This window comes from Nematostella vectensis, chromosome 8, assembly GCF_932526225.1.
Source record: "Nematostella vectensis chromosome 8, jaNemVect1.1, whole genome shotgun sequence".
NCBI lineage: Eukaryota > Metazoa > Cnidaria > Anthozoa > Actiniaria > Edwardsiidae > Nematostella > Nematostella vectensis.
In genome coordinates, this window is record NC_064041.1 from 7117480 (window position 1) to 7142893 (window position 25414).

The window sequence follows — 25414 nt, forward strand, 5'->3', positions numbered from 1 at the left end:
ATAAAAACAATTGAGTGAAAGCATGGCCCTTCCCTAATAGGGGTGCCGAAATTTTACAATGCAATCTGGTTTTCCTGTGTCACACTCGTCATAGACTGGTAACAAGTGAGGTCTCATTGATCGAAGCTTTCCTCGCCGCGATGGACTGGCGAGTGAGTTTCTCGACTATTTTTTCCGTTTTCTTCGTTTTATTACGTCTGTCGGACTCAAAGCTTACCCCAGAGCAATGTCGAGAGCTTGGACTGTCGTCAAATCTACTTTGTGGGTCATGCGATGAATTGAAGCAGTTTAAAATGGACGAGATTGTAAAGAATTGTTGGCTTTGTTGCCACGAAGAAGGCGATGGGCAGGACGCTTCGAAGGTAACGTGTTTATGAAAAATAAAGTATAAACTTAAGATAAGGGAAGTTTCTACTATAGTAATATTACTAGTGTCGTTATAACTGTCTTTTTTCTTGATATTCTGAACCTTTTTACATGTAATCTTCTCATTGGTTGAGTTGGGCTCTCATGAAACACAGGCATCCCAAATAAATTTATGTTGCCAGGGAGAGTAAAACTAATCGCTATTTTGGTCCAAGGATTCATCATATTACCATCATTGATACCCAGATAGTGGGTATCAATGGGGGTGTTCTAGGATATTACCGCACCATAACATATTTTTGGGGATTGAATCTTTTTGCCCTCTTTATTTTTGGCCAAATAAATAATAATAAATAATAAGAAGAAGAATAAAACTAATCGCTATTTTGGTCCAAGGATTTATCATATTACCATCATTGATACCCAGATAGGGGGGTGTTCTAGGATATTACCATGACATATTTTTGGGGATTGAATCTTTTTGCCCTCTTTATTTTTGGCCAAATTTGTCTGGCTATAGAATCTTAAATCATTATTTTCCCTTACAGTATATGTTATTGTAGTCTTAGTTTAATGTATTTGTTTTTTAAACAGAAATACAGCTTTGCAACTCTTGAAGTGTGTAACTGAAAATTGGGTAGATTCCCTCAAATTCAGGGTAAGAAACATAGTTACATTACATCAGCAGTGGATCTATGGTAGTTGCATAGAAACATCTTTTCAATACAAAGTAATACCTAGGGCAGACCATTAAGGGCTTGGGGAACTTTGCAATAGTTTTTTTTTATTAAATCACCCATCAAACCTAAGCTGTCTTTAGTAATTTGCAAGCTGTCTGTGAGCTGCCTTTAGTTATTTGTCTTTGACAATAGTCCAGTTTACAAGTCCTGTTGTAAATGACTAATGACTGGCTTGAGAACATTAAAAAATGCAGCAGATCAATCTCTTATAGCCCTAGCCCATCACTACCCATACAGTACCATGCATAAACCATTTTATTTTTATTTACAGCTTTTGTTCGTAGTGACAGGCCTGACAAATTCCCCAACCTGAGGGTTGAAGTAAGTGCAGATTCAACTGGTGTGTGCTGTGTATGTGCAACTGCATTTAAAGCAAACAGTTTGATGCATTATTAGAACTAACTCCCCAATCTTATGTCTAGTTTGTGAGGGGATCGGACCCAATTCTAAAGCTTCATGGTGATGATGGTGGTATCAAGGAGGAGTTAAGGTTAGTTTTGATTCATTTATTTCTTATGCCTGATATGATTGATAATACTATTTTCTTTACAGGTGCTCATGGTTGTTTAATTAGACCTTTTCTGATTACTCTTTTTTTTTTCATTTCAGTATTGAGAAATGGGACACAGACAATGTGGAAGAATTTCTTATGGAGAAACTAAAGATGACTTAAAATATTATAGTGAATTGTACAGTACATTCCTTCTACTCAAACACACACAAAAAAACTTTCTACAGGCTGAAGGAAATCATTGGAAAACCAATATTAGATGCAACGTTCAAGGCTTTACTTGTGATGTTACACTGGTACATAGATGGTTGAGCATAAGATGATTTTTCAACCTTCTGGGTGGATATCTATTGCACATGCGATAGATGTTTATCTACCCCTTTAATATTTTGTTGGAGACAGGGGCAGATCCAGAAATTCCAAAAAGTGGGGGCCGAAGCAAGGGTTTCAAGAAAGCTGGAGGCAGATACATTGTTCTTCCGTATATTTCCTTATATTTCTTGTTATTTTTAAGCCAAATGTCTGAAAATAGGGGGCAGGGGCCCGCTCGACCCACCCCTAGATCTGTCCCTGGGAAAGACCATGGGGCATTGAGAGGGGTGGGAAGGGGAGGGGGGATTACATAGCCTTCTTACTATAGTGCTTACTTATAAAAGGAATCCACCTCCACCCCCTCTCTTATCTTTCTTGAATGCTTTTCGTGGTTTGGTTCCTTCCTTTTGGGTCACTCTTTACACATTACAGACACTTGTTGCAATCTATTTCATTTGATTAGACTATCGCACAGTTTATTTATGTTTAATTGGTCTGGCATGTATTGTCAGCGGCGTAGCCAGGATGTTTAACAGGAGGGGGCCTTAAAGGCCCTTTCAAGGCATTTTCTCCTGTGTTTTAGATAATGTCTCATACATCTACTATATTTTTGGCTGCCAGAAGGGGAGACCGACCCACCTTGGCTACCCCCCTGGCTACGCCCCTGATAGTAACCTTCTATTTGTGGGGGTACACATTTTTGTATCTAGGATTATAACTTAATGTTTTTTATACAAAAAATCCAAAGGAGTGTAAAGGATGGGGTTGCTAGGTGAAATGCTTGGAATTTAATTAGTATGAAGGCTTAAAAGGTGAATTCATCTCTTCAAGAATGATAACTTTTTCAAAAACCTCTTGGGGGAAAAAAGTTGGATGAAATGAAGAGAAGGGAAACTTTCCTTAAGTCTTGTTTTGTAGTTAGATGAAAAGGTGATATTTATGGCATGGGATTGTTGTAAAAAGGGCATTAAAGTTGGAATAAACAGAGTAGAAATCTTTATGTAAGTCTGAGTGTATCTGTAAAGTAAGGAACAGCTTCATAAATGTGTGTGCAATAACCTGATAACGTACACACGTAAGCACGGGTGGCCTAGTGTGTTAGCGCGTCGGCCTCTCACCGCTGGCCATATGTTAGAATACTTTATATTCGGTTAAATATGCTACCCTCGATAAACAGATTAAACTGAACACATTTTAAGCCCACTACCAATGAAGGAATTGGAATTTCTAGTTGAATAGAATACAACATTCTTGGCAACTAAACATTGATAATGAGGCAAAACAATCTATCTGTTTTAATACATTTTACCAATCAACACTTAAACTATACGTCTACTACTCACCTCTACCAGCCACTAGCAACTTCCCACTCAACTCCCCTTACTGTCAGGGTGGTAAAGGGTATTTTGGTGAAACGAGATTTGACCATTTTTTCACCCTATGAGAAACGTGAAATCGTCCATTTCGACGTCCGTGAAACGTGATTTAAAATGCCATTTACGCTCCGTGAAACGTGAAAAGCCATTTTGTCCGGTCCGTGAAACGTGATCCATACCCCCTTTACCAGCCTGTACTGTATACCTGTAAAGTTTCTGGAACATTTTTTCATCAAATACCCCGAGGGGAGTTGGGGGAGGAAGATTTTGACTTGGGACACGTTAAATTTTCAGAGTCAAAGATATATAGCTATACCTGCCAACTCTCAAAGTTTTCACAGGAGACTTCCAGTTATCACCCTTTAATCCAAGAAAAAAAAAGGAAGTTCCCATATATTTTCTGTAATCTCCTAGCTGACTTTATGATATTTTGAAGGTAATTTTAAGTTAATTTGAAATAAAAGTTTGTTTTAGTACAATGCTGTAGAGGAAAATGGATTTTTTTAGCCTTTGAACAAACCCTACTGCAGTGGTCAGCAGCATATTAAAATTGTCACCATCGGGACTGTGAAAGGTGGCCGTCTGGTAGAGGTTTGGCAATTAATGGGTACAGTACATTAGTAAGAAATTGATATTTCTAAGCATAAGACAAAAAGTGAAGCCAGACCATGTTGGGGATTCACTTATTCCTGTGCTTTCTTCTGACCGAGAGACCCTGGACCGTACATTGCACTTGCCGGGAGCCCTGGGGCCGAATAAAGCGGAAAGAGAAATTGTCGAGCAAACGCGTGTGGCCTTCTTCAAATCCTCGAAATTCGTCCTTTTGCCAGGAAATATCACCGATAATGGTCAAAGAAACAGCATACTACGGTAAGGGAATACCGTTTGGCTGCTCACATTTTTAAAAGAGTCTCGAAACGCTGTTTGTTTTTGATCAGCAACGCTGAAAATGTCTGTCAAGCTAGGATGTGAGTGCAATGACTATGGTTCGCTTTAATCTGATTCTCTCTTTTTCTGCGTTCAGATATTCTCAATGTCCCTCCTACGGCCACAGCGACTGAGATTAAAAAGAGCTACAGAAAACTTGCTTTGAAGTATCACCCAGACAAGAACCCCGACGAGGGAGACAGAGTACGTATATATCAGTTTAATGTCCCCATGTTCTCATAAAATTAAATTCGCCGGTAAAGCTATGGTAATGGTTGCGTAATATCTCAAACTTATTGTGCGAGTATGATTTCAAGAGGATTGATCTCACAATTTTGTGGTTTTAGGTTAAGTGTATGTGTTGCCAATGTCTTGAATAGTGTTTTTACGTCTGATTCAGTATGAGGTCGAAGTTTCTGATTGTTACTGACAAAGTATTGGTTGATAATGTACCAAAAATTGTTTGTTAGGTTATCAAATGTCAGCATTTTCTAATATTAGCCCTTCAGGTAGTAGAACTCTAGATAGCCTAACACACTGGTTTGTATTTTTGAATAGAAGGGACTTTTTATTACAAGTTGATGTTCAAGTTGATGTAAAGGCTGAAAACCCTTTAAAAAAAATTCAGAGAAATGTATATCATTCTGTTTACATGTATTACTCTACCATCTAAAGTAGGACCATGTTAACCTAAGCTCTGAAATCCAGAAGAGAAACAAATACAATATGAGTTAGTTGTGGCTCAAATCTACCATGTTGAAGTAAAAAGATAACAGAGTAATTCCACATAAGAAACCAAAAAAATGGAAATTTCACATTTCAAAAAAAATTTTTCACATTTTGTGACCAGGCAAGGGAAAACGTACACTAGCGAAAAACGTGTTTGAGCAAATCTGGAAGATCAGCAAATGCTTTTTCTATAATGAGGGAACAATCTTGTTAATAATGAGGGAACGATCTTGTTAAAAATCAGGGAACGATCTTCTTAATAATGAGGGAACAATCTTGCTTCGTTATACCGTTCATAAACGATCTTGTTCTCGGGGCAAAATAGGTAGAACATTTTTTTTAAATTTGGAAGTTCTTTCCCTTTAAATTCCAAAAAATGCTAAAATAGTTCTGAAGATAGTTCTCTATAATTCGGAAAGTTCGGAAGAACGTTCTCAAAATTCGGAGGATCTTTTTCTTGAAGTTCGGGAGAACAATCTAATAATTCAGAAGATCGTTTCTAAAAATTCGGAAGAACGCTCTTAAAGTTTGAAGGAATTTTCTTGATATTTTGGAGGTTTTTATTAATCTCGTCCCAGAAAAAGAAATATCTGAAACCTACACTACAGACATTAGAGCATTACAGACGTTACATCTTGTTGCATTACAGATATTAGAGCATTACATACGTTACATCTTGTTGCATTACAGACATTAGAGTGTTACAGACGTTACATCTTGTTGCATTACAGACATTAGAGCATTACAGACGTTACATCTTGTTGCATTACAGACATTAGAGCGTTACATACGTTACATCTTGTCACATTACAGACATTAGAGTGTTACAGACGTTACATCTTGTCGCATTACAGACATTAGAGCATTACAGACGTTACATCTTGTTGCATTACAGACATTAGAGTGTTACATACGTTACATCTTGTCGCATTACAGACATTAGAGCGTTACAGACGTTACATCTTGTTGCATTACAGACATTAGAGTGTTACAGACGTTACATCTTGTCGCATAACAGACATTAGAGTGTTACAGACATTACATCTTGTTGCATTACAGACATTAGAGTGTTACAGACGTTACATCTTGTTGCATTACAGACATTAGGTGCCTTTTGTTGAACAAAAATAAGACTAAATATTTAATATTTATTGTTTGATACATCACTCCAATTTCTCCAAATTATCTGTCAAGGTTTTTGATCAAAGCAGTTTTTCTGATGTAACGTCTATAACACTACCATATTTACCGGTGTATAATGCGCACCTGCATCCGCACCCCATCCGTTTTTTATCATCTAAGAACAATGGGTTTCGTGTATAATGCACACCCTGTTTTTCGATGTCATTTTGGGAGTAAAAAAGTGCAGTAAATACGGTAACAAAACTAGAATTTAAAAATCAGAAAATGTAGCTTAACTTATTTTTTAACATGGGTATCTAAGGTTGATATAACCTTAACTAAAAAAACACAAGTATAATTTAAACACTTAAATGCAATGAAGATATACAGTAACAAGATGAAAATGTGTTCCAAATGTAATGTCTGTAACTAAGAACTGCTCAACAACAGTTATTATAATAAGAAAGGAAAAATATTAACTGAAATCTCATGTAGCTCAAATACTACAATAATATACACCACGCTTTTAGTCCTGGCATGAGCATAGTTTGCATGGCAATTATTTCCCTCCAGTATTATATAATGTGATGGTGCATATCTGTCGCAAAGATTGATAAGAGTATATATGTACTCTCCATCAACACCATGATTTATCTATCAATCTATCGATTTGGAATTTGTTGGGTTTATATATAACTAGGGCAGATACGAGATGGGGGGGGGGGGGTGGTTATTGGTTTCTTACCCGTCACATGTACATCTTCTAGGAAAGAAAGTTTTTTTTTTATACCCACACCATGTCAGCTAATTCTATCACATATTATATAGAATTTTTTTTCCTGTTTCAGTTCAAGCAGATTTCCCAAGCATATGAAGTTCTGTCAGATGAGAAAAAACGTAAAATATATGACGAAGGTGGTGAGGACGCCATTAAAGGCGGTGGTGAGGGTGGCGGCTTCCACTCCCCTATGGACATCTTTGACATGTTTTTTGGCACTGGCCGTGCGGCGCATCAAGGAGAGAGGCGTGGCAAAGATATGGTTCATCAGTTGAGGGTGGGTATGGCTGCACCAAGTATAGTGTGTACTGTAATGAATATATTTTTAACCCATACTCACCTATACTTACTAACTACCTGTATCCATATGGCATCAGTACATAGCTTTGGTGTGTCCAGTTAAGTGTTTGGCACTGAATACAGGGTACATACATTACGTGCTCTCTATTGTATTTTTAAATCACCCATATTGTACTAACAGTATTACCCTGGTTCCAGAGCCTCTGACATCTCTCTATTTAATGGCCAGCCAGGTTGAAACGAGGCTTCTGCTAGATTCAGAATCTGAACTTGGTCACTGATTGGCCAATTGACGCATGGCCATGGAAACCAAAAAATTCTGACAGTTTTCTATTGTATTTTCGCTTCAAGTTCAAAAGGTCAAAACCGTTTTTTAATTCTTATTGTTCGCAATAACTAACATCTAAACAAACAAAGAAGAGGAGGGATAGAATATTTTGATCACAATTTTCATAGTGCTTTGCAGTTAGAATTAGTTACAAGATTTACCAGTATTGAGAATGTAAAGTCTGTTCAAAAGGAGTCTCTTTACAAGTTCATCAAGTGGCGAGATGTCTTCTTTGTGTTGCCGACCGGCTACAGGAAATGGCTGACTTTCCAGCTTATTCCCAGCGCTTGCTCTCGCCTCAACGATAGTGGATTCAACTCTCCCACGCAAGTGATTGTACTGGTCATTTGCCTCTTGAGTTCTTTGATAGACTCGTTTCGAGGATAACTGCGAGCTTCTCCGCGATTTTCTCATCCTTGAAGCGCTTTCTAGAGAAAATGTTGTATTCCCCACCTCCTATGCGCATATTCTTGTCACTAACTCTACAGCAAAAATTCCTAGGATTTTCAGATGAATGTTGTGGTTTTTAAATTAGGTTTTCATGTGCTCTTCGTACTTGTAAATTTGATTCCAGAGCGACCACAGGCATATGTACCACTTAGCTAGGAATCAATGGCATAAATATGGCATATAATTCAAGGTAGTGCCACGTGAAACTGACACATACTTATCACAAAACTTTTAACATTGAAGGTGAGGCAGAAGTCGAAATAGTGCTTCGAGAGGCCAGAGCCTCGTCTCAACCTCACTGGCCACTAAATAGAGAGACGTTCGAGGCTCTGAAACCAGGGTAGCCTGTACTCCCCTTACCCATATTGAATCAGCTTTGGTTGGTTGAGTGTTCAGTCGAGTGTTTGGTTCTGCTCCATACTAAATCATTTTTTAATGTAAAAGATTTTCTTGCATTAAATTACATGTCTTGTCAATAGGTTATTCGATAACTCCAGAGCTAAAACTTGAATGAACTGGGCTTTGTAACTTTTACGCAATGCTTGATATTCCTACTGTGCTTGTTTTGCAGAGATTTATGTACAGTCAATATTGAAACAAATTGAAAATTAGTTTCTCATTCAGGGGTTTTATTAGGCCCTGGCGGCCGGTGGAAGCGCCAGCTTCTTTTCGCTACTTTTTTTTTAAGTTGACATAGGTTTTATTTTAACTTAAAACATAAAATAACTTCCACCCCCTACTAATCAATCCCCACCGCCTTCTCTGAGTGTTGACTGTATTCCATACTCGCATAAAATCCACAAAGAAAAAAATGTTTAAATAGTTTCAGTCAGAAGTGTTTTGACCTTTGAGGTATCTTGATGTTTTGTGCATATGCTAGCAACTGTATATGTCCACTTCTGTAGAAATACTTCCTTGATAATAATTTATATTTTATGGTGTTTTGTAGGTTACACTAGAAGAGCTATATAATGGAGCAACAAGGCAGCTTGCACTACAGAAAAATGTTATTTGTTCAAAGTGTGATGGGCGAGGGGGTAAAGAGGTACATACCCCTTTATTAACTTATTATTATCATTATCATTATCATTACTACTATTATTATTATGTTTTTTCAATATTTTAACACTCCATACTTTTAGATTATTTTAGCTTTTAAATTATTTTTACACATTGTTATCATTATTATTGAATTCATCAGTGTTTAACCAAAAATTTTTAATGTCAAAAAATGTGATTGTAGAGAATTGTACATAGATTATTAGATTTTATAAATTATTGTTAATAAAGTTGTTATTATTATTATTATTATTATTATTATTATTATTATTATTATTATTATTATTATTATTATTATTATTATTATTATTATTATTATTATTATTATTATTTGCATTTCTAGTAAAAATAAAGCGTACAGTATGCTGTAACTAAGTTCACTCAGATGATTTCTTTGTTTACCACCTCTAGGAATGTGTAATAACCGTAAGTACAGTAATTTCAATTCGATGATTTGTCTATTTAAACCCTGCAGGGATGTGTTGAAAGTTGTCAAACTTGTCATGGTAGTGGCATGTACGTCCGGATTAACCGAATCGCTCCTGGTATGGTCCAGCAAATACAAACTGTTTGCCGTGATTGTGGGGGCAAGGGAGAAAAGATCCCAGGTATGGTACATAACTAACACCACACTGTAAGTTTGACAGTTCTTACAATACTGGCACCCAGCATCGTAACCTCCACTTGAAAGTGTTATACCATAATTAAAAACTCTACTATCAATCGATCACTTGTAAACACGCTCAAGCATATGAATATTCTGCAAGTCGATACTTGCAAGTCACACCCAAGTATAATATGCAAGGGGAGGTTATGATACTCGGTGCCGGTACCGTAACATTATAGTCATAATTTCCAAAGCCTTTTTTGTGTAAACTGTAAAATGCTTTAAGAAAATTATAGATTTTTGAATCAGTTATAATCTCCTGCATTATTTATTTTATTTTGAAAACCTCTTTCACACTAATATAATTACTTAATAAACTGTGAAACAGACAAAAAATAATGGGAAGAGGGGCAAGTCTCTGCAAAGCCAACCCCAAATTATGCTTTTTTACTAATTCACAGACTGTATGGATTTTGTGTTTGTATGTAAAATCCATACAGTCTGTGAATTAGTAAAAAAAAATAATGACTGCTCACCACAAATGTTACCTTTTTTCTCAGAGAAAGACCGTTGCAAAAACTGTCATGGTAAAAAAGTTGTACGAGAGCGTAAGATCTTAGAGGTCCACATCGACAAGGGGATGAAAGATGGGCAAAAGAGGACATTCTCTGGCGAGGGTGACCAAGATCCTGGCATTGAGCCCGGTGACATTGTCATTGTTCTGGACGAACAAGAGCACCCTGTGTTCAGACGACGCGGTGCAGATTTGATTATCCAAATGGTAAGGTTTATTGAGTAATAGGGGACTTGCGCTAAGAGATCACGTGACTTTTTGGGTGGCAAACTAGCGCGCGCTCAGGTTTTTAGTGGCAAAATAACAGCAACAAAAAGCTCTTATGAAAAAGCCCAGAATTCTTTGTTTTCAGAAAGGGTTTAGTTTCATTTAAAGATTTTATTCTTTTGTCGTTCTCTGGTGTGACGGAAGCAGTCATTTCTGTTATTAATTTGTTTTGAATTTGCTACCCGGAAAGGTCACGCGATCTCTTAGCGCAAGTCCCCTATTTACTTACCACCACTATGCAACCGCCCAGGATCAAATTCTCAAAGTTTTAAAGCCGCATTGTCACCAGTTTACTTCCGGAGGTCCGACGGAAACCTTGACCGTTAAAAGACAAAAGAATCTATTAGAATCCGAGATATTTAACAGGCCTTCCGCTCTAAATTATCGATCAAATCCTCGAAGAAACTTCCAGCAGACACACTGCTTTCAATATTTTGAAATATTTTTCGCGTTTTCCGTTAAAAATCATCGAAGATTGCTACGTAATCGACCGAAAGTAAACTGGTGACAATGCGGCTTTAACTGCAAACACTCTTTAGTCAGCAAAAGCGTCATACCCATGTTTGTTGGAAAAGGCACCACATCTTAGAGCTCCATTATATGGTTAAGTTGTTAGCATTCAGGATGGCTGAGAAAGCAAGAAATAGCAAAAATTACTTGAATAAAGGCAAATTCAAAGCGGTACTCTAAGTTTGTCAAGTTTGCAAACTAGCCAGCTATGTTCCAACACGTGATTGACAGAAGAGCGTTTGCTGTTTGAACATCAAGACCACATACAGTAGCTGTGTATTAATGCAAATGGTTAGCACTATTTGAATATTAGGTGTATTGAAAAGGACGCCTCTATCTTGATCATTTTCCAATCCTCCTGCTTCCTATGTTGAATTTTTAAAGAATGTCGATCAACTTGTCTTTTTGTTGTTGTTTCTAATTGAAAATACAACCGTTTATTTGCGAGATAACTTCAAATTAACCATCCACGATTAAAGTCTGATACTTTTTTAAATATATTTGATTGAAAGTTTCTCAGTTTTTTTGCATGAATTATCCGATGAAAATGGATTTTTTTTAGTGACTCGTCATGAAGCAGGATGATAAGAGGGGGGCTTGGCTGGCCCTCTTTAACGAATCTTATTGATTTGCATAAATGCATAATTCCGGATCAGATGACACATGTTAATTACCTTTCTGTTCCCTGTTGTTTGTTTAATATGCTAATCCCACCCCCCTCAAATGCAATAGTTGTAAGGTGTAAAGGCAATTTGAAAAGACTGTGATATGGTCTGTTTTTATTCCAGGAAATAGATTTAGTTGAATCATTGTGTGGCTTCCAAAAGACAATAACAACTTTAGATAAAAGGACGTTACTAGTGACCTCAAAACCAGGAAATGTCATAAAACCAGGTACGCACTTACGTGTTTTATGGTCTCTATTACGTTTTGTTAGTATCTACTTTAAGCCATTTATTCAGTCGATGGTGACTGGTAAAGGTAGAAATCATTTGTAGGCAGAGAGCCATGGAAACTGAGAGTTGATAGACACCCCTGCTGTTCTGTGTATTCTTTTTCCTAAGTTTGTGGGTAATACTTGACTAGGTTATAGTTGACTAGGGATTCTCTTTGATGAATTAGAATGTCCACCATTTTAAGGTAAATTATCTACCTACAGTAGTACAGCAGTCTTTGTACAGGGAGTGTATACATGTATGTATACACTCCCTGTGTGCGTGTGTGGGGGGAAGAGGAGGGTAGAGTGTATTACCGACAAATTCGCCTGCTCAACATACGCTAGTTGCGTAAAAGATGGAAGCCAGGAGCTTTTCTGGGGTGCTTTTGGAGAACCTGGTTCGCAGGCCAATCCTTTTCTTGACAGTCTGCAACACTTTGGTGTGAGGGTACAGACAGTACTGTAAACCTTTTTTGAGAACAATGGCAGGCCAATCCTTTTCTTGACAGTCTGCAACACTTTGGTGTGAGGGTACAGACAGTACTGTAAACCTTTTTTGAGAACAATGGCAGGCCAATCCTTTTCTTGACAGTCTGCAACACTTTGGTGTGAGGGTACAGACAGTACTGTAAACCTTTTTTGAGAACAATGGCAGGGCAACACTTTGGTGTGAGGGTACAGACAGTACTGTAAACCTTTTTTAGAGAACAATGGCAGGCCAATCCTTTTCTTGACAGTCTGCAAAACTTTGGTGTGAGGGTACAGACAGTACTGTAAACCTTTTTTGAGAACAATGGCAGGCCAACCCTTTTCGTGACAGTCTGCAACACTTTGGTGTGAGGGTACAGACAGTACTGTAAACCTTTTTTGAGAACAATGGTAGGGCAACACTTTGCCCAGCATTTAGATAAAAACGTTTCTATGACAATTTAACAGGTGGAGGACTCTCCCCCAGTCATCATGTAACATTGTATATCATTGTTTTCAGGCGACATGAAGTCGATTGAGGATGAAGGCATGCCCCATCACCGTAATCCCTTCCACAAAGGACGTCTTCTTATACAGTTTGACGTAAGTCTATCATTTCATCATTCCTCACTGTAACCCCTCCCACAAAGGATATCTTCTTAGTTTGATTTATGTCTATCGTTCCATCTCAAGTGAGAACTTGAATAAGGAATAAATTGATATGGCCTGCTTACTTTTCGTAGTGAAAATCGCACTCTCCAAAGCCTCTTTCCGCAACTATTTTGTCATCCTAGCAAAGTACCAAGTGTGAAAAAACATTCATTTCTATCGGCTAACTTGGGAAAGTTGTTGTTAATTTTGGTGGTAACTTTAAGATATTTCGTCTCTCAATATCAGTTGAATCCAATAACAAGATGTGGCTGACAAAGGCTCTTTAAAGTTGATAAGGTTTTAATCAAAGCTTACTTTTAGAAGGTTGTATTCTATGATGGAACTAGCTATATGTACGTTTGCCCCTAACCATCATCTGGAAACGCGGGAGCCCTAAAATTTATATTAGAGGGAGTATAATAGAGTACAAACTAAACGCTACTACTGCTTACAGGTAAAGTTCCCTGAGAATGGAGTGCTGAATCCAAAGAATATGGACAAGCTGGAGAAGCTGCTCCCCCCTCGCCCCGAAATCATCATCCCGGATGAGACCGAAGACGTCATCTTGGAGAAAATCGACCCTGAAGAGAACAGACGCAACCGCAGAGCGCAGTACATGGTAATGTTTGAATTTTCAAAGTAAACGAGGGAAAGGCCACATATTGGAAATCAGTCAACTCAAAGTTTAATTTGTTTGGAATGGTACATGTTTACTGTATGTTCTACGCCTATGTGGAAACAGTAGTTTCGACGAAACGAGCCAACGCTGGAATCGTCTGGAAAGCAAAGAGACATAAAACATACTATTTCAACCTTGTTATTATTTATTTCTCAAATTCCACCACGCCTACGAAGACGATATAGTTATTCTGCAGTCTGTCTGTAGCCATGACGAAGGCCACATAAAGTTCGTTATCATTCGTGGTATCTGTATAGCGCTACAGAATGGGTATAAAATTTCGTAGGCGAATTCTTTGCGGATTCAGCTTACGTAAGTTACAGTATTGTAGTAGCCCCCATTTGTCTTTGCCCTCATTGAATCGTTATGTAACATAGAACAAGCACGCTTTCGCTAACACTGCGGCCACACCACAGTCACTCTGTTTGAGCGACCACCTTCATAAAGCGGTTGCTATATTTCAGTCCCATGTATTACTGTTGCTATATTTCAGTCCCAAATGTATTACTCCCTGTGACTATTTCCTCTATCCATTTCTCATTCCTGGTATTGTCATATTTACAGGGTAATGCTTATGACGAGGATGATGAAGACCAAGTGCCGCGAGGTGGTGTCCAGTGTCAAACCCAATAACACACACCCCCCTCTACCGAATCCCCGCTCCTCCCCCCCTCTACCGAATCCCCGCTCCTCCCCCCCTCTACCGAATTCCCGCTCCTCCCCCAAGGGAAATCTGTACAATAGTGCCCATTAACTGGAGTAACTGACTTGAGACCAACGAAAGGCTTCGGTACAACACCACAGTGAATAAGCTACAAGAACAGACTATTGAGTATTACTGCGTCCCGCTGTAATGTTTTGCGATTTTTCACTAAGACGGGTTTTAAGTGGGATGTGTCCGCTACACCCACCTCTGGCTACGCGATTTCTCAATCTCTGTAATCTGACATAAATAAATGGAGAAGCCCTGAATTTCCATCCAAACCTCAACGTCGATTACTATAAATTCTTCATACATGTTGTAACATTTTCGTATCAACAACTTTGTAATACGTCAGTGAGTTGAATTTTAATTTAAATCAAGGAATGGGGTGCTACGTTCTGGGTCCTATATTCCCCTCCACCCGAAACGTAGGAAACAGGCCCTGCCACCCTTCCACGCATAAAAGCAAACGCATTGTCAGCCTGTTGATTTTAATGTTTTGAGAGTAAAACGTCAAATATGTTCGTCTTCCCCAAATTAGTGGAGTCAAAACTTACCTAGTTTTTGGGACACACATAATAGGAAAGTTAGAATATGGTTTTCAAAATCCAGTGAAATACTATTTCGTTTATTTAGTACTAATACACTAATGTCTTAGTTCTCTTTTGTTCTGGCTTGACTATTAAACTTTAACAATTACATTTTGTTGCACGGGATTGTGAAAACCACTCTATCTCGCTACTAACGTCGGCATTGATGGTTGTGCTGGCTACCTTCCTGCTGTCTCCATGCATGAGCAGTCAATATCTACTTAAATCTGGTAACCAAACCTTCAATTGTGGTGCTATGATGTCTTGGATCTGGTAACCTAATATTGTGTGGTGCTATGATGTCTTGGATCTGGGAACCTAATATTGTGGTGCTATGATGTTCTAGAGCTTACTGATACTTGGGGGCCGTTTTAATTGTTATCGAAAAAAACAACATTTTATGTATTGTGAAATAAATGAAACTTTAGTGTTGTTTTTGTTGTTTCTTATGATTGAGGGGAGAAGTGGCATGGGAGCCGTGCAATATTTGGCAACTTTTTTTATCATGATTTATTCGTTAGCAACTTTCGAAAGGCTCGCTTCGAAAGTTCCGAACCCCCATTATGAGGGGAACTGGCAATTGATTGTTAACCTTTGGTTACACTCCAAAAGATTGACTAGCAGAACAGAGCAACACGAGAAACGTAACAATTTACAAATTTATACTGTATACAGCATTGCATACATCGCGGCAGAACATAGTAGAGGCAGAGTTATTAGGAATCCTGGCGCCTTAGTTGGACCACCCCGTCACGTGATCACGACCATGCACCCAAAAACAACATGGTGGTTTGTAGTGACGCCCTGTATTCCTCTATTGTTGAACAAAAAGGGAACTGCGCACTTATCAAGGCACGAATTTCCAGTGCTTGCTTTTTTGGCCACGAAAGTCATGCCGTAAAGAGTCTTTCATGGGCGACCGCTAAGACATCTGGGTCTCCGACCATGACGCCACCTGATTTGCCAGTCTATGAACACAAGATGGCCACGTTACAAAGCACGCTTGAAAAACTGGGTACGAGTTAGGTAAGAGTTAAGAAGCCGCACTTGGTACGTAGGGTCATAAGCTACACGGAAGGATCAAGGTTCGGGCTTTATATTAATCAGGTGAGTAATATATATCACGTCTAGTCGAACTAAACGGTCATATAATGATCCTAAAGAGTGATCCCTTGGATCTCACTGAAATTTCACGAAAAGACAAAAAACTGGGTAGTCAATGGTTATTGTGGGAATAAGTAAAGGCGAAAACTTAACACAGACATTATACACGACACCTAAGCATAACGAATTCATAAATGAGCGACTTTTTTCGGGGATTTGGGGAGAAATACATGTTTGTTTTCTTGTGCTGGGTAATAAAAACGCTCCTTTTCCCATATCAGTCATTAACGGAGCCAGTAGGGACAAAAAATTGAATAGCTTATTTTCCTTATCTTAAATAAAGATTACATGGTTCCCAAGACAATTGTACAAGACAAAAATGTAATGCTGTACATCATTAATAACACTTTGAATCAGATTTTGTAATCATGATCTTTACTGATATGATATTAAAAATCGTTAAAACAGCAGAAGAATAAACAACGTTTACATGTCAATGTAAGTATAATGATTCTATAGAGTACCATAGTTATCGAAACAAGTGTTCAGTATTTTGGGGATAAGTTTATACCTATGAGTCTTTGGCAGATGTGTTCTCGAACAGTATCAGGGGTATTTAATTAATCTAAATATATTGTTTTAGAGAGTGAAATTCAAAATTCGACACATGGGTAAGAGATCGCTACTGTTTATGTGCGTGTGGAATCACAAGCTTATCTCTCTGTTTCTAAAATTAATTAATACACACATAAAAAACTGCAGTTAATGAGTTTTTGGTGGAAATTTTGGAAGCAATTGTCTCGCGGATGGCGGAAACAGAACTGACTCTCTTCATCTTTGATTATCTTTTCCAAAAGAAAATAAGAATCAATTATTTCTCTTCAGATAACACTTAAAACCCATTAGTTTCATAATGTGGGCTCTTAGCACCAAAAAGATATAACTTTAATTAAAGAGGCAACTGAGAGGAATTGAGTGTTTGCCACACGAAAAGCTACCATAGCCATAGCTCTCCATCCAAACACATCACTACATACTGCAAAAATAAACATATACTTTGCCACGACCGAACCCTGATCCCGAAAAGCTTTAATTTATTGATGAAGTTTCTTTCCTTTCTTTCTAGAATAGCCTCTTTTTTTCTGATAAACAAAATATAATTTACACAGTTTCCTGGGCTAAGTGAATTCCAGAAACCTCGGAAATGCAATTACCAAATCGGATGCATCAGCACACTTGCTGGGCGAGTAAGTCAATGAAGATATCACTGCTCAAAAGCATACACTTGGGGCTAATTTTTCCCCTGAAATGGCCGTTACTTGAAGTGAAGTACGTGTATTATTTGTGGCCACCAGCATAGAAAAATAACTCTAGACTCTAGAAAGGTCGTCGTCATAAAAACTCCAAAGACAAAGCTAGGTGGATAAACCAAGAATACAATACAATAATTTCTTCTCCGTCGACAGGTCAATGACGTGGAAAGTGGTTATCCAGTCTCGTTTTAGACATTGAAAGAATATTCTGAAACAGTTAGAAAAACTAGCTTTAAATAAACACAAGTAAGCTTGAATGAGCTTGAATGTTGTACGCTACAGGCGCGTTCCCAGGAGTGACCGGGGGGGGGGATGGGGGGTGCACAGTAGGTATCATATGAAAAAAGCATAAGAAATGACCCATTGGCCGCCAAGGGGAGTTCGCGCACCCTGTGCACCCCCCTGTGTACGCGCCTGTGCCACTGTTTCACAGAGACGGTAACAACATGCTTTTTCAACCTTGTGTTGATTCATAGCTTGTCTACACCATGCCTACACGCAGTCTCGCAGACCATCTAGTTTTTCTGCAACTTGTCTGTAACCCTTATAGTTACACTTTTTTTCATAAGATAGAACGTCTAATTTTCATTTGAGGCTTAACCGTTTTTATTTTTGGGACATTTTAAGGCTGAACATGTTCTTAAGGATGTTAATTTTAGTGTATATAAGAATATAAACCCAATGAATTATTAGGAAGAGAATTACACAATGATAAATAAGAATAATAAGTTGTTACTTATAATCACACCTTGATTCTGAATTTTAGAACGCACATCAGGAAAAGAAACAAAATTCTGCTATCTGAGCCTCGGCATGTTCTTAAAACTTGGCAAAATTTCGGGCTGGACGTTCTTATAAAAATAGGTTCTTATAAAAAAAAGTGTATACCATTTAGAAAAACTAGGTGGTCTACGTAGGATGTGAAACAGGAAATATAACAGCAGAACTGCAGAAATGCATACAACCAAAACTAGAGAAAGAAAACAACAACGATTCCACAAAAAGGTTAAACAAAGAAAAAAACACATGCACATCAGACCAGAAAAAAACATGCACGACATAAACCTGGGGCCGGTTCCTGAAAGGCCGATTAACTTGACCCTCGATAAGCGCATAATCCCGGGTTAAAATTTGCTAATCGTAGGTTAGCTAACCTACGGATAACTCACCGTTCCCGAAAGCCAAGTAAACCCCGATTTACTAACCCTGGATTAAGCGAGTGAAAAACTGGTTTGATGAGTAAAATTCACCCAGAATACTCACAGTACATCAACTCAAATATTTATCTTTGGTGATTTTATTTTCGCAGAGAAGCCCCAAAACACCTCTTCATCGCCTGTAATTACCTCCATTCCATTGTCAAAAATGTCATTTGCAGGATTCGAGTTTGGTGCGTGACACTAGCGAGACAGATTTATTTCAATTATAAATTTCATGTAACTTTCTGTCTGTCCCAGCACAATTTTCGAGCCAGCATCGCAACGAAGGTCACATAACAAAGCTAAATGTTAGGACATTTGATCCCTACATTGTTTCTGTGTAACGTCATAATTTGTCGGCAACTACATTTTATGAATTAAACAAAACTAAACTAGGGAAGCCTGTGTTACGCCAACTAAACCGTAGGTTTGCGAGTTAACCCACCTTGCGAGCAGGGTTAGATTTTACCTCCAGACTAACCTAGAGTTAATGCTAATCAGCGTTTCGGGAACAGAACTAATCCGGGGGTAAAAATTTAATCGTGGGTTAGGGCAAATTTAACCCTGGGTTAGCGCTAATCGGCTTTCTAGTAACCGGCCCCTGGCCCCTAATCACTCTAATGGTCTGTGTCCCTAATTAAGATAACGCTGGACAAGCCTGATATCTAATCGGAAAACAAAAACGTGTGTACAATGAAATGCAGGATCAATAAAATCACTCCTGAATGAAATGCACGGTATATAACATCCTGTTTAACCCCTATTTTATGACCCGCCTTCGTGATTGCACGCAATTTGCCCTCTCGCGACATCCCCAGCTTGCCTGAACAAACACTCCTTAATTGTTTCCATATGTTAAAAAAGAAGTCAGTTTTTTCTTGATTTGAACTCGTCCTATCTTACTTCCCTTGAGTTTAAACTGACGAAAATATACCCTACACTAGTACGTAGCAGATCGGCAAAAACGACTGGCGAGGGAGAAGAAATGACACACATAAGGTGACAACATGGTATAACGGGCCATATTCCAAATGATAAGCACCTCACAGAAAGACCAGTACCAGCAGTACGTGATCAGAACTAACGATCAATTCTAGTACTAAATAGTCGACACAAAAAAACAAACGCATAGCTGTTTTTTTTATACGCACACTCAGTACAAATGGTGAACGGCAAATGGTATTTCAAAGACCAACTACTGCTTATGATGGAAACGCAAACGCACATCGCATGAGTTATCCATATTTCCTTGCATTCAGTAGAAATATGGTGAGTCCCATGGAATATTCCGATAGCAGAACTGCCTTTGATCGTTACACTGACTCCGTGTTTTGGTTTACAAGTTATGACTTTTTCTTTTGAAGCCTGCAATTGTCTCAATACTGTGGACGGACGTTACAGATATTACAAGTTGTCCGTTGGTTTTCTTTCTACGTACAACTAGGGCTACAAAACCAGGTTCTATAACATAATGATGATACTATTTTTATGTTCTAGACTTTTTGTCCTCGTGCGCGGGGTAAACACATGTTTGAGATGATCCGCCGTCAGATAAGGGAAGCCTTGCTAATAGATATTTTCTGATCTAAAGATAAACGCCCTATTATTGTCTGTTTTTCTAGGGATATATAATAATTACGTGTTAAGAGGCTAACAAAAAATTGAACCAGTATCGGTTTAATGTTGACAAGCGGAACTTTTAAAAGTTTGGGCTTGCTGTGTTTTTGGCGAGAAACAAAATATATATTTTTTCCATGCACATTTATCTTCTCCGACTGCACATGCATTTTTTCGAATATAACTCAAGGCGATGTATTGTATAAAATGTTTCACATATATACGTTGGATTTGATAAGAGGTCAATGTAAAAGATAAGAGAGACTGTCCAGGCGTGTGCACAATATTGGCTGAGGGGGGTTCGCAGTCATAGGTATCATATGGAAATAGCATAGTATTTGAAGATTCCTTTATAAGAAATGACTCACTTTTTTGCTGCCAAGAGGAGGTGCGCGCGCACCCTTTGCAAACCCCTCTGTCCGCGCCTGCAATCATCGCACATCCGCCCTCGTTATGGTTATTACCCTGTTCTCGCTTGAGTAACGCTTGCAAATAGACCCCAACATCAACCTTTTTTTTAATCAAACTGGCGCGCATATGTGTTCATTTGAGCGCATGTATTTTATTGGCATCTGTTGATAACTCGCCTGAGCTTCACATTAACCTCAGAATAACCTCAAAGCTTTTTCTCTCTTCGGCACACTGCTCTCTTCTCACAAGCTCACTGCTATTAGAAGTTGTTTTGTTTCAATTTTACATTATTTGTTTTAGAAAATATTTCCAAAATAATATCAAATATGTAAGATTCTGTTCCTAATAGTATTTTGGTGGCTATTCTTATCTTTATCTAAAGGTCTTCTGTCTTAGAAATAGGAGGGCGTTGCTGATATTAAAGATATGGGTTATTTTACCCATATCCTCTTCCTTATCATATTATCACGATAGTTTCCAAGGTCATTGCGTTATGAAAAAGACGCTTTGTGACAAAATAAACATACATCAAAAGTTGATTCAGATGAGAATTCAATAAATAACTCTCGCAACTTCCGAAACAGGAAATGCGCGTACGTCTGTCTCGTGCTGTTCTTATCTGGTTCAAACTTATCTTGTCATATCGCTGGAGAGGGTTTTATAGTGCACGTATGTACATGGCTCAATGCTCGTTGGTTAACTTTGCTAAAAATTACATATGTACGGCTCACGTCGTTTCGTCGAGTCCTGCCAAGCTATCGAAGCTACCAAGCGATATATTCTCAATTGGTCGAGTTGAGCAAGCAGAGTTTAAAGGATCTAAGTATTTTACATTCTTACAGTAGGTAAGTAAGTCAAAGTTCTTCTTAGTGCTTAAGAAAAGCAGGCGCCTTTCAAAGGACTGCAGAATATGGCTCCTTGTCAACTTGTCAAGAACTGCAAGCATTAGTATTTTCCTATCAAAGCAAACCGGACAAAATTTTGAAGGATGGAAATAGAAGTATCAGGTGGAGGAAATGAAGACAGGGTTTTAAACATGTGGCTGTGAGGGATGTGGGCTTGGAGAGGGTAGAGGAAGAGGGGAAAGGTGTAAGAGAAGAGTAGAGAAAGAGTTATACAAGTAGGAAAAAGAGAAAAGAAGTGATAGAAAAACGGCAAAGTGTGAGGAAAGGAAGAGAAACGAGGTTTGGCAAAAAAAGAAATGCATGGAAGAGTACGGGTTTTGATTAGAATTTATGTTGTCGTTTTTTGTGTAAATATAGAGGTATTTATCCCCGTACCAAATTCACACACATCCTTTAGTTAACTCTTGACTTGGATATTAAGCAGTGGTTCGAATTTTGGCCCATTTGTCGAGTTCATACAGCACGCGACTAACAGAAAGAGAAACAGAAAGAAGTGAGTCCATTCGAATATTATTTTCAAAAATGAAACTTCTCAGCAAATAATCATAAAATTCCGAATTCTCAATTATCGGTTCTAGAGGGGCATGCTTGACTTTGGTTTGACAGTTTATAGAAAGGACAATATTGAAATGCGACAATATTTTTAAATGACCGATGAAAATGTTCTTCTCTTTGCACTCAAATATAACAGAATGTATTCAAAATATAAAAAGTCTTTTATTCTTCTCAATACTAAAGTTTGGAGACTTTAATGACAAGTTTTGCGTCTCCATTCCTTGGCGCTGTGACTTTTTCCCATGGGATGTATGTATTGCAAATGTTTTTAAGCTATCATAAACATTTTGCGTCACGCGCTTACAAACAATTAGTGAAATCCCATTACATTAATAACAGAAACAAAAATACACTTAATTCATTTCCAAGTTACGGAAATGCATCCGTTTAGTACTATATGGAACCTTTTCTAATGAAAAAGAATCAAGTTTCAAGATAAAAATCAATGTCAATTTTGTGTAGTGCCGTAAATAGAGATAACACTTTCCTCTTGTCTCTATATCAGTGAAATGAACTTTTTCAGATTTCAAAGAATTCACAAGATAAATTTAAAAATCAAATAATAAACACCTAAAACTTACCACCTTCAGACAAAATCCACCATGGGACATTCCAGGATGAATTGGATTTGAATTAAATTAAATTCCCAAAATATCTTTTTATAAAACACAAATCGGGCAATGAAGTAGCGATCCTACTCATAGTATTCAAAGGATGTCACTTTGCTTAAGAGGGTTTCTTCTAACCGCACTCAAAACCTGATGTAATTAAAGTCATATAAAATCATAAAATTTCTCACAAACCTCTTTACCCGGGCCATTTGTCGTTCCTGCCAAATTAATTTAAAACAGAACATGACCTTCCATCCAGATACGGCCTCAAAATTATCATTACCTCATCTCAAAGCGGACCTCCCCGATAAATCCGTCTTGAATGAAACGCGACGAAACAATAACATTTAGATTTGTGAGTCGATTTCAATGTGGATTTGTACTCAGAAAAGCTGAATTACAAATAAAAGTGACAAGTAAAAGCAGCCTGTCGTCGCGTTTTCCCATTGTTTGGTTATGACGCTTTATCTTTTCAACATTTTTCCAACACTTTATTAAATTTCTTTTTGATGAACCGCTCCACCATTGTACGGCGGAGAAACACTAACACTACCCACAAAACATACTAAACGTAAAGTGTTTGAAGTCACGTCACAAATCTGAGATCATTTATTTGTTTTAACTACAAAGTTTGTACATCTGAACAACTACGCATGCAAATCTTGAAAAGCTGGAAATTTCCTTAAAAATCCTCTTTATCCTGTATCAAGTAGCAAAAATACCCAGACATCATCCTTTCTTTGCACACTCTTAAAGTTTACCTTGTGCTAATTAATATAAGTTTGCTTTGTCAGCCAGTATTCATTCGTATTTATTGTTTATTTGGTCCACAATAACTTTGCAATTCACCCCCGGAAAACCCCATGACTCTAAGCTGTCAAGTTCACATATCACGCGCTTTGACATCTCGGGATCCGGGTAAATGGCACAAGATAGCAAGAGATAAGTGCCGCTGGTCTTTGTAATTTCGCCACTCCAATCACCGAGAGGTGCATAGATAAGTCAAACGCAAACGCACATTGGGCATAGTATTCTAATTCGGTTTCATTTACTCAGCAGTAAACCTCAAAGAAACTAGAAGAGCTAGAGCCCAACACCCCGGAAGAATCAGTGTTGAAGGACGCGGGAAACGAAGGGAAGCTGAAATGGCCACCGATGAAGCTATGATTGTAAACTCCACAATGCCTACGACAACCTCCGCAAGCGTAGTAGAGGCAAAGGAGCCTCTAGCATCTACGGTTATCCGCCTGACACTCTCATGTCTTGTGTTTCTCCTTAATGTTATCGGCAACACAATGGTCTGCATCGTCGTCAAGAGAAATCGCAAGTTGAGAAGTTTCAGAAACTACTATTACGGTCTTTTCCTAGTAAACCTTTCCGTCGCTGACCTAACCGTGGCTATCATCTGTATGCCGTTTATTCTGCTGTTCTACGAGACGGCAAAGTACCCGTTCGGGTTTTTTGGTTCCACCGCCGTATGCAAGTTGATTCCTACGCTTTCCCTGATGTGCCAAGGAGCTTCTGTGTTCAGCCTGACATCGTTGACTCTCCAGAGATTTGTTGGGATAGTGTATCCAATGAAGGCAAGACTGACCTTAGTTAAGGTCAAGCTAGTGCTTGCGTTAGTGTGGTTACTAGCGTTCTTCAATGCTCTTCCTGTATTAATCACTCAGGACAGTGTCAAGACGCCGAGTTATAATCAGTACAGCTGCGATGAGGTCTGGTCTAACGAGCACCTCCGACAAGGCTACACACTTTACCTTTTTATCAGCCAATACCTGCTTCCACTCATAATTATATCAGTTACTTACTCCAAAATGGCATGGGTTTTGTGCAACAGAGACAAGGAATTTGAAGGGAAGAAATCCCACGAGAAAAACGCCAAAGTTCGCCATATGAAATTTATTCGACTCCTAATCGTTCTTGTGGTTACATTTGCACTTTGTTTCCTTCCAAACCATGTACTGTTTTTCTGGTTGGAAAACGGTTCCGGTGGCTCGTTTCCGTATTTTCTGATTCTTATGAAGTACTCACACCTTTGCATTTGGCTCAACTCATTTCTGAATCCATATCTCTACGGTGCTTTGGATGAGTGTTTTGGTCAAGGATACAAGAAAGTATTACGCTCTTGTGCGAGATTTGAGCGTAAAACTAAAATGACACACTCACGAATCACAAAGCAGCTATCGCGAATGTACTCCCTTAAAACAGTATCAACTGGGGATGATGATGACGACTCAGATGAGAGAACGTGAATAACTTAACAATTAAGATTAATTTTAAATGAGTATCTTTACACCATTTCGTTTTAGTTTTTCATTTTCACAAAATCTTGGAACTATCAGACGTTTAAGAACACAGCTATGGAAAGAAAGTTTTGTAATTAACATTAGAATTACAATAGAAAAGGTGTTTCCTGTTAAAAGGAAATGTTATTAGATCGTGGCATGGATTTTAAATCTGTTACTTAATCCCTGTTATGAGTTTTCCGTCATTTATTGGTCTATAAATTAAAAATACTCCTTTCTTCCATAAAAAAAATCAAGAGCTAGATTTGGTATAAATATTCTATAAAATCGCCTTTGTATATGTGTACATAAATGTCTAGCGCTTAATAAATGATCAAAGTGAAAAAGTGTTTGTTCTTTCACATTGGTGCTATATTCTACGGGAGTTTGCCAAATTAATTGGGTTTCCATTGAGCCTTTGATGGTT

General features: G+C 38.1%; 3 protein-coding genes and 1 long non-coding RNA gene across 4 annotated transcripts; 3 read left to right on the plus strand and 1 right to left on the minus strand.

Moving 5' to 3' along the window:
• The first annotated feature begins 101 nt into the window (after positions 1-101).
• LOC5515254 (selenoprotein F-like) lies at positions 102-2929 on the plus strand. Its single transcript, XM_001635348.3, has 5 exons — positions 102-362; positions 961-1024; positions 1378-1427; positions 1529-1596; positions 1716-2929. The coding sequence occupies exons 1-5, from the start codon at positions 141-143 to the stop codon at positions 1777-1779; spliced, it is 468 nt and encodes a 155-aa protein (XP_001635398.3). The 5' UTR covers positions 102-140; the 3' UTR covers positions 1780-2929.
• A 1093-nt stretch (positions 2930-4022) lies between these two features.
• LOC5515253 (dnaJ homolog subfamily A member 1) lies at positions 4023-15416 on the plus strand. Its single transcript, XM_048731371.1, has 10 exons — positions 4023-4175; positions 4330-4436; positions 6932-7138; positions 8889-8984; positions 9474-9606; positions 10166-10386; positions 11745-11850; positions 12882-12964; positions 13467-13631; positions 14256-15416. Exons 1-10 carry the CDS (start codon positions 4151-4153, stop codon positions 14322-14324), a joined length of 1212 nt encoding a protein of 403 aa, XP_048587328.1. The 5' UTR covers positions 4023-4150; the 3' UTR covers positions 14325-15416.
• Positions 15417-15629: 213 nt separating this feature from the next.
• Positions 15630-23820, minus strand: LOC116619769. Its single transcript, XR_004296851.2, has 2 exons — positions 22983-23820; positions 15630-15952 (listed from the first exon to the last, which is right to left on the minus strand). It is a non-coding gene; the product is annotated as an uncharacterized LOC116619769 (long non-coding RNA).
• On the plus strand, positions 21018-25334 carry LOC5515217 (neuropeptide FF receptor 1). The gene is made up of 2 exons (XM_001635346.3): positions 21018-21473; positions 23756-25334. The coding sequence occupies exon 2, from the start codon at positions 23845-23847 to the stop codon at positions 24952-24954; it is 1110 nt and encodes a 369-aa protein (XP_001635396.2). The 5' UTR covers positions 21018-21473; positions 23756-23844; the 3' UTR covers positions 24955-25334.
• The last annotated feature ends 80 nt before the right edge of the window (positions 25335-25414 follow it).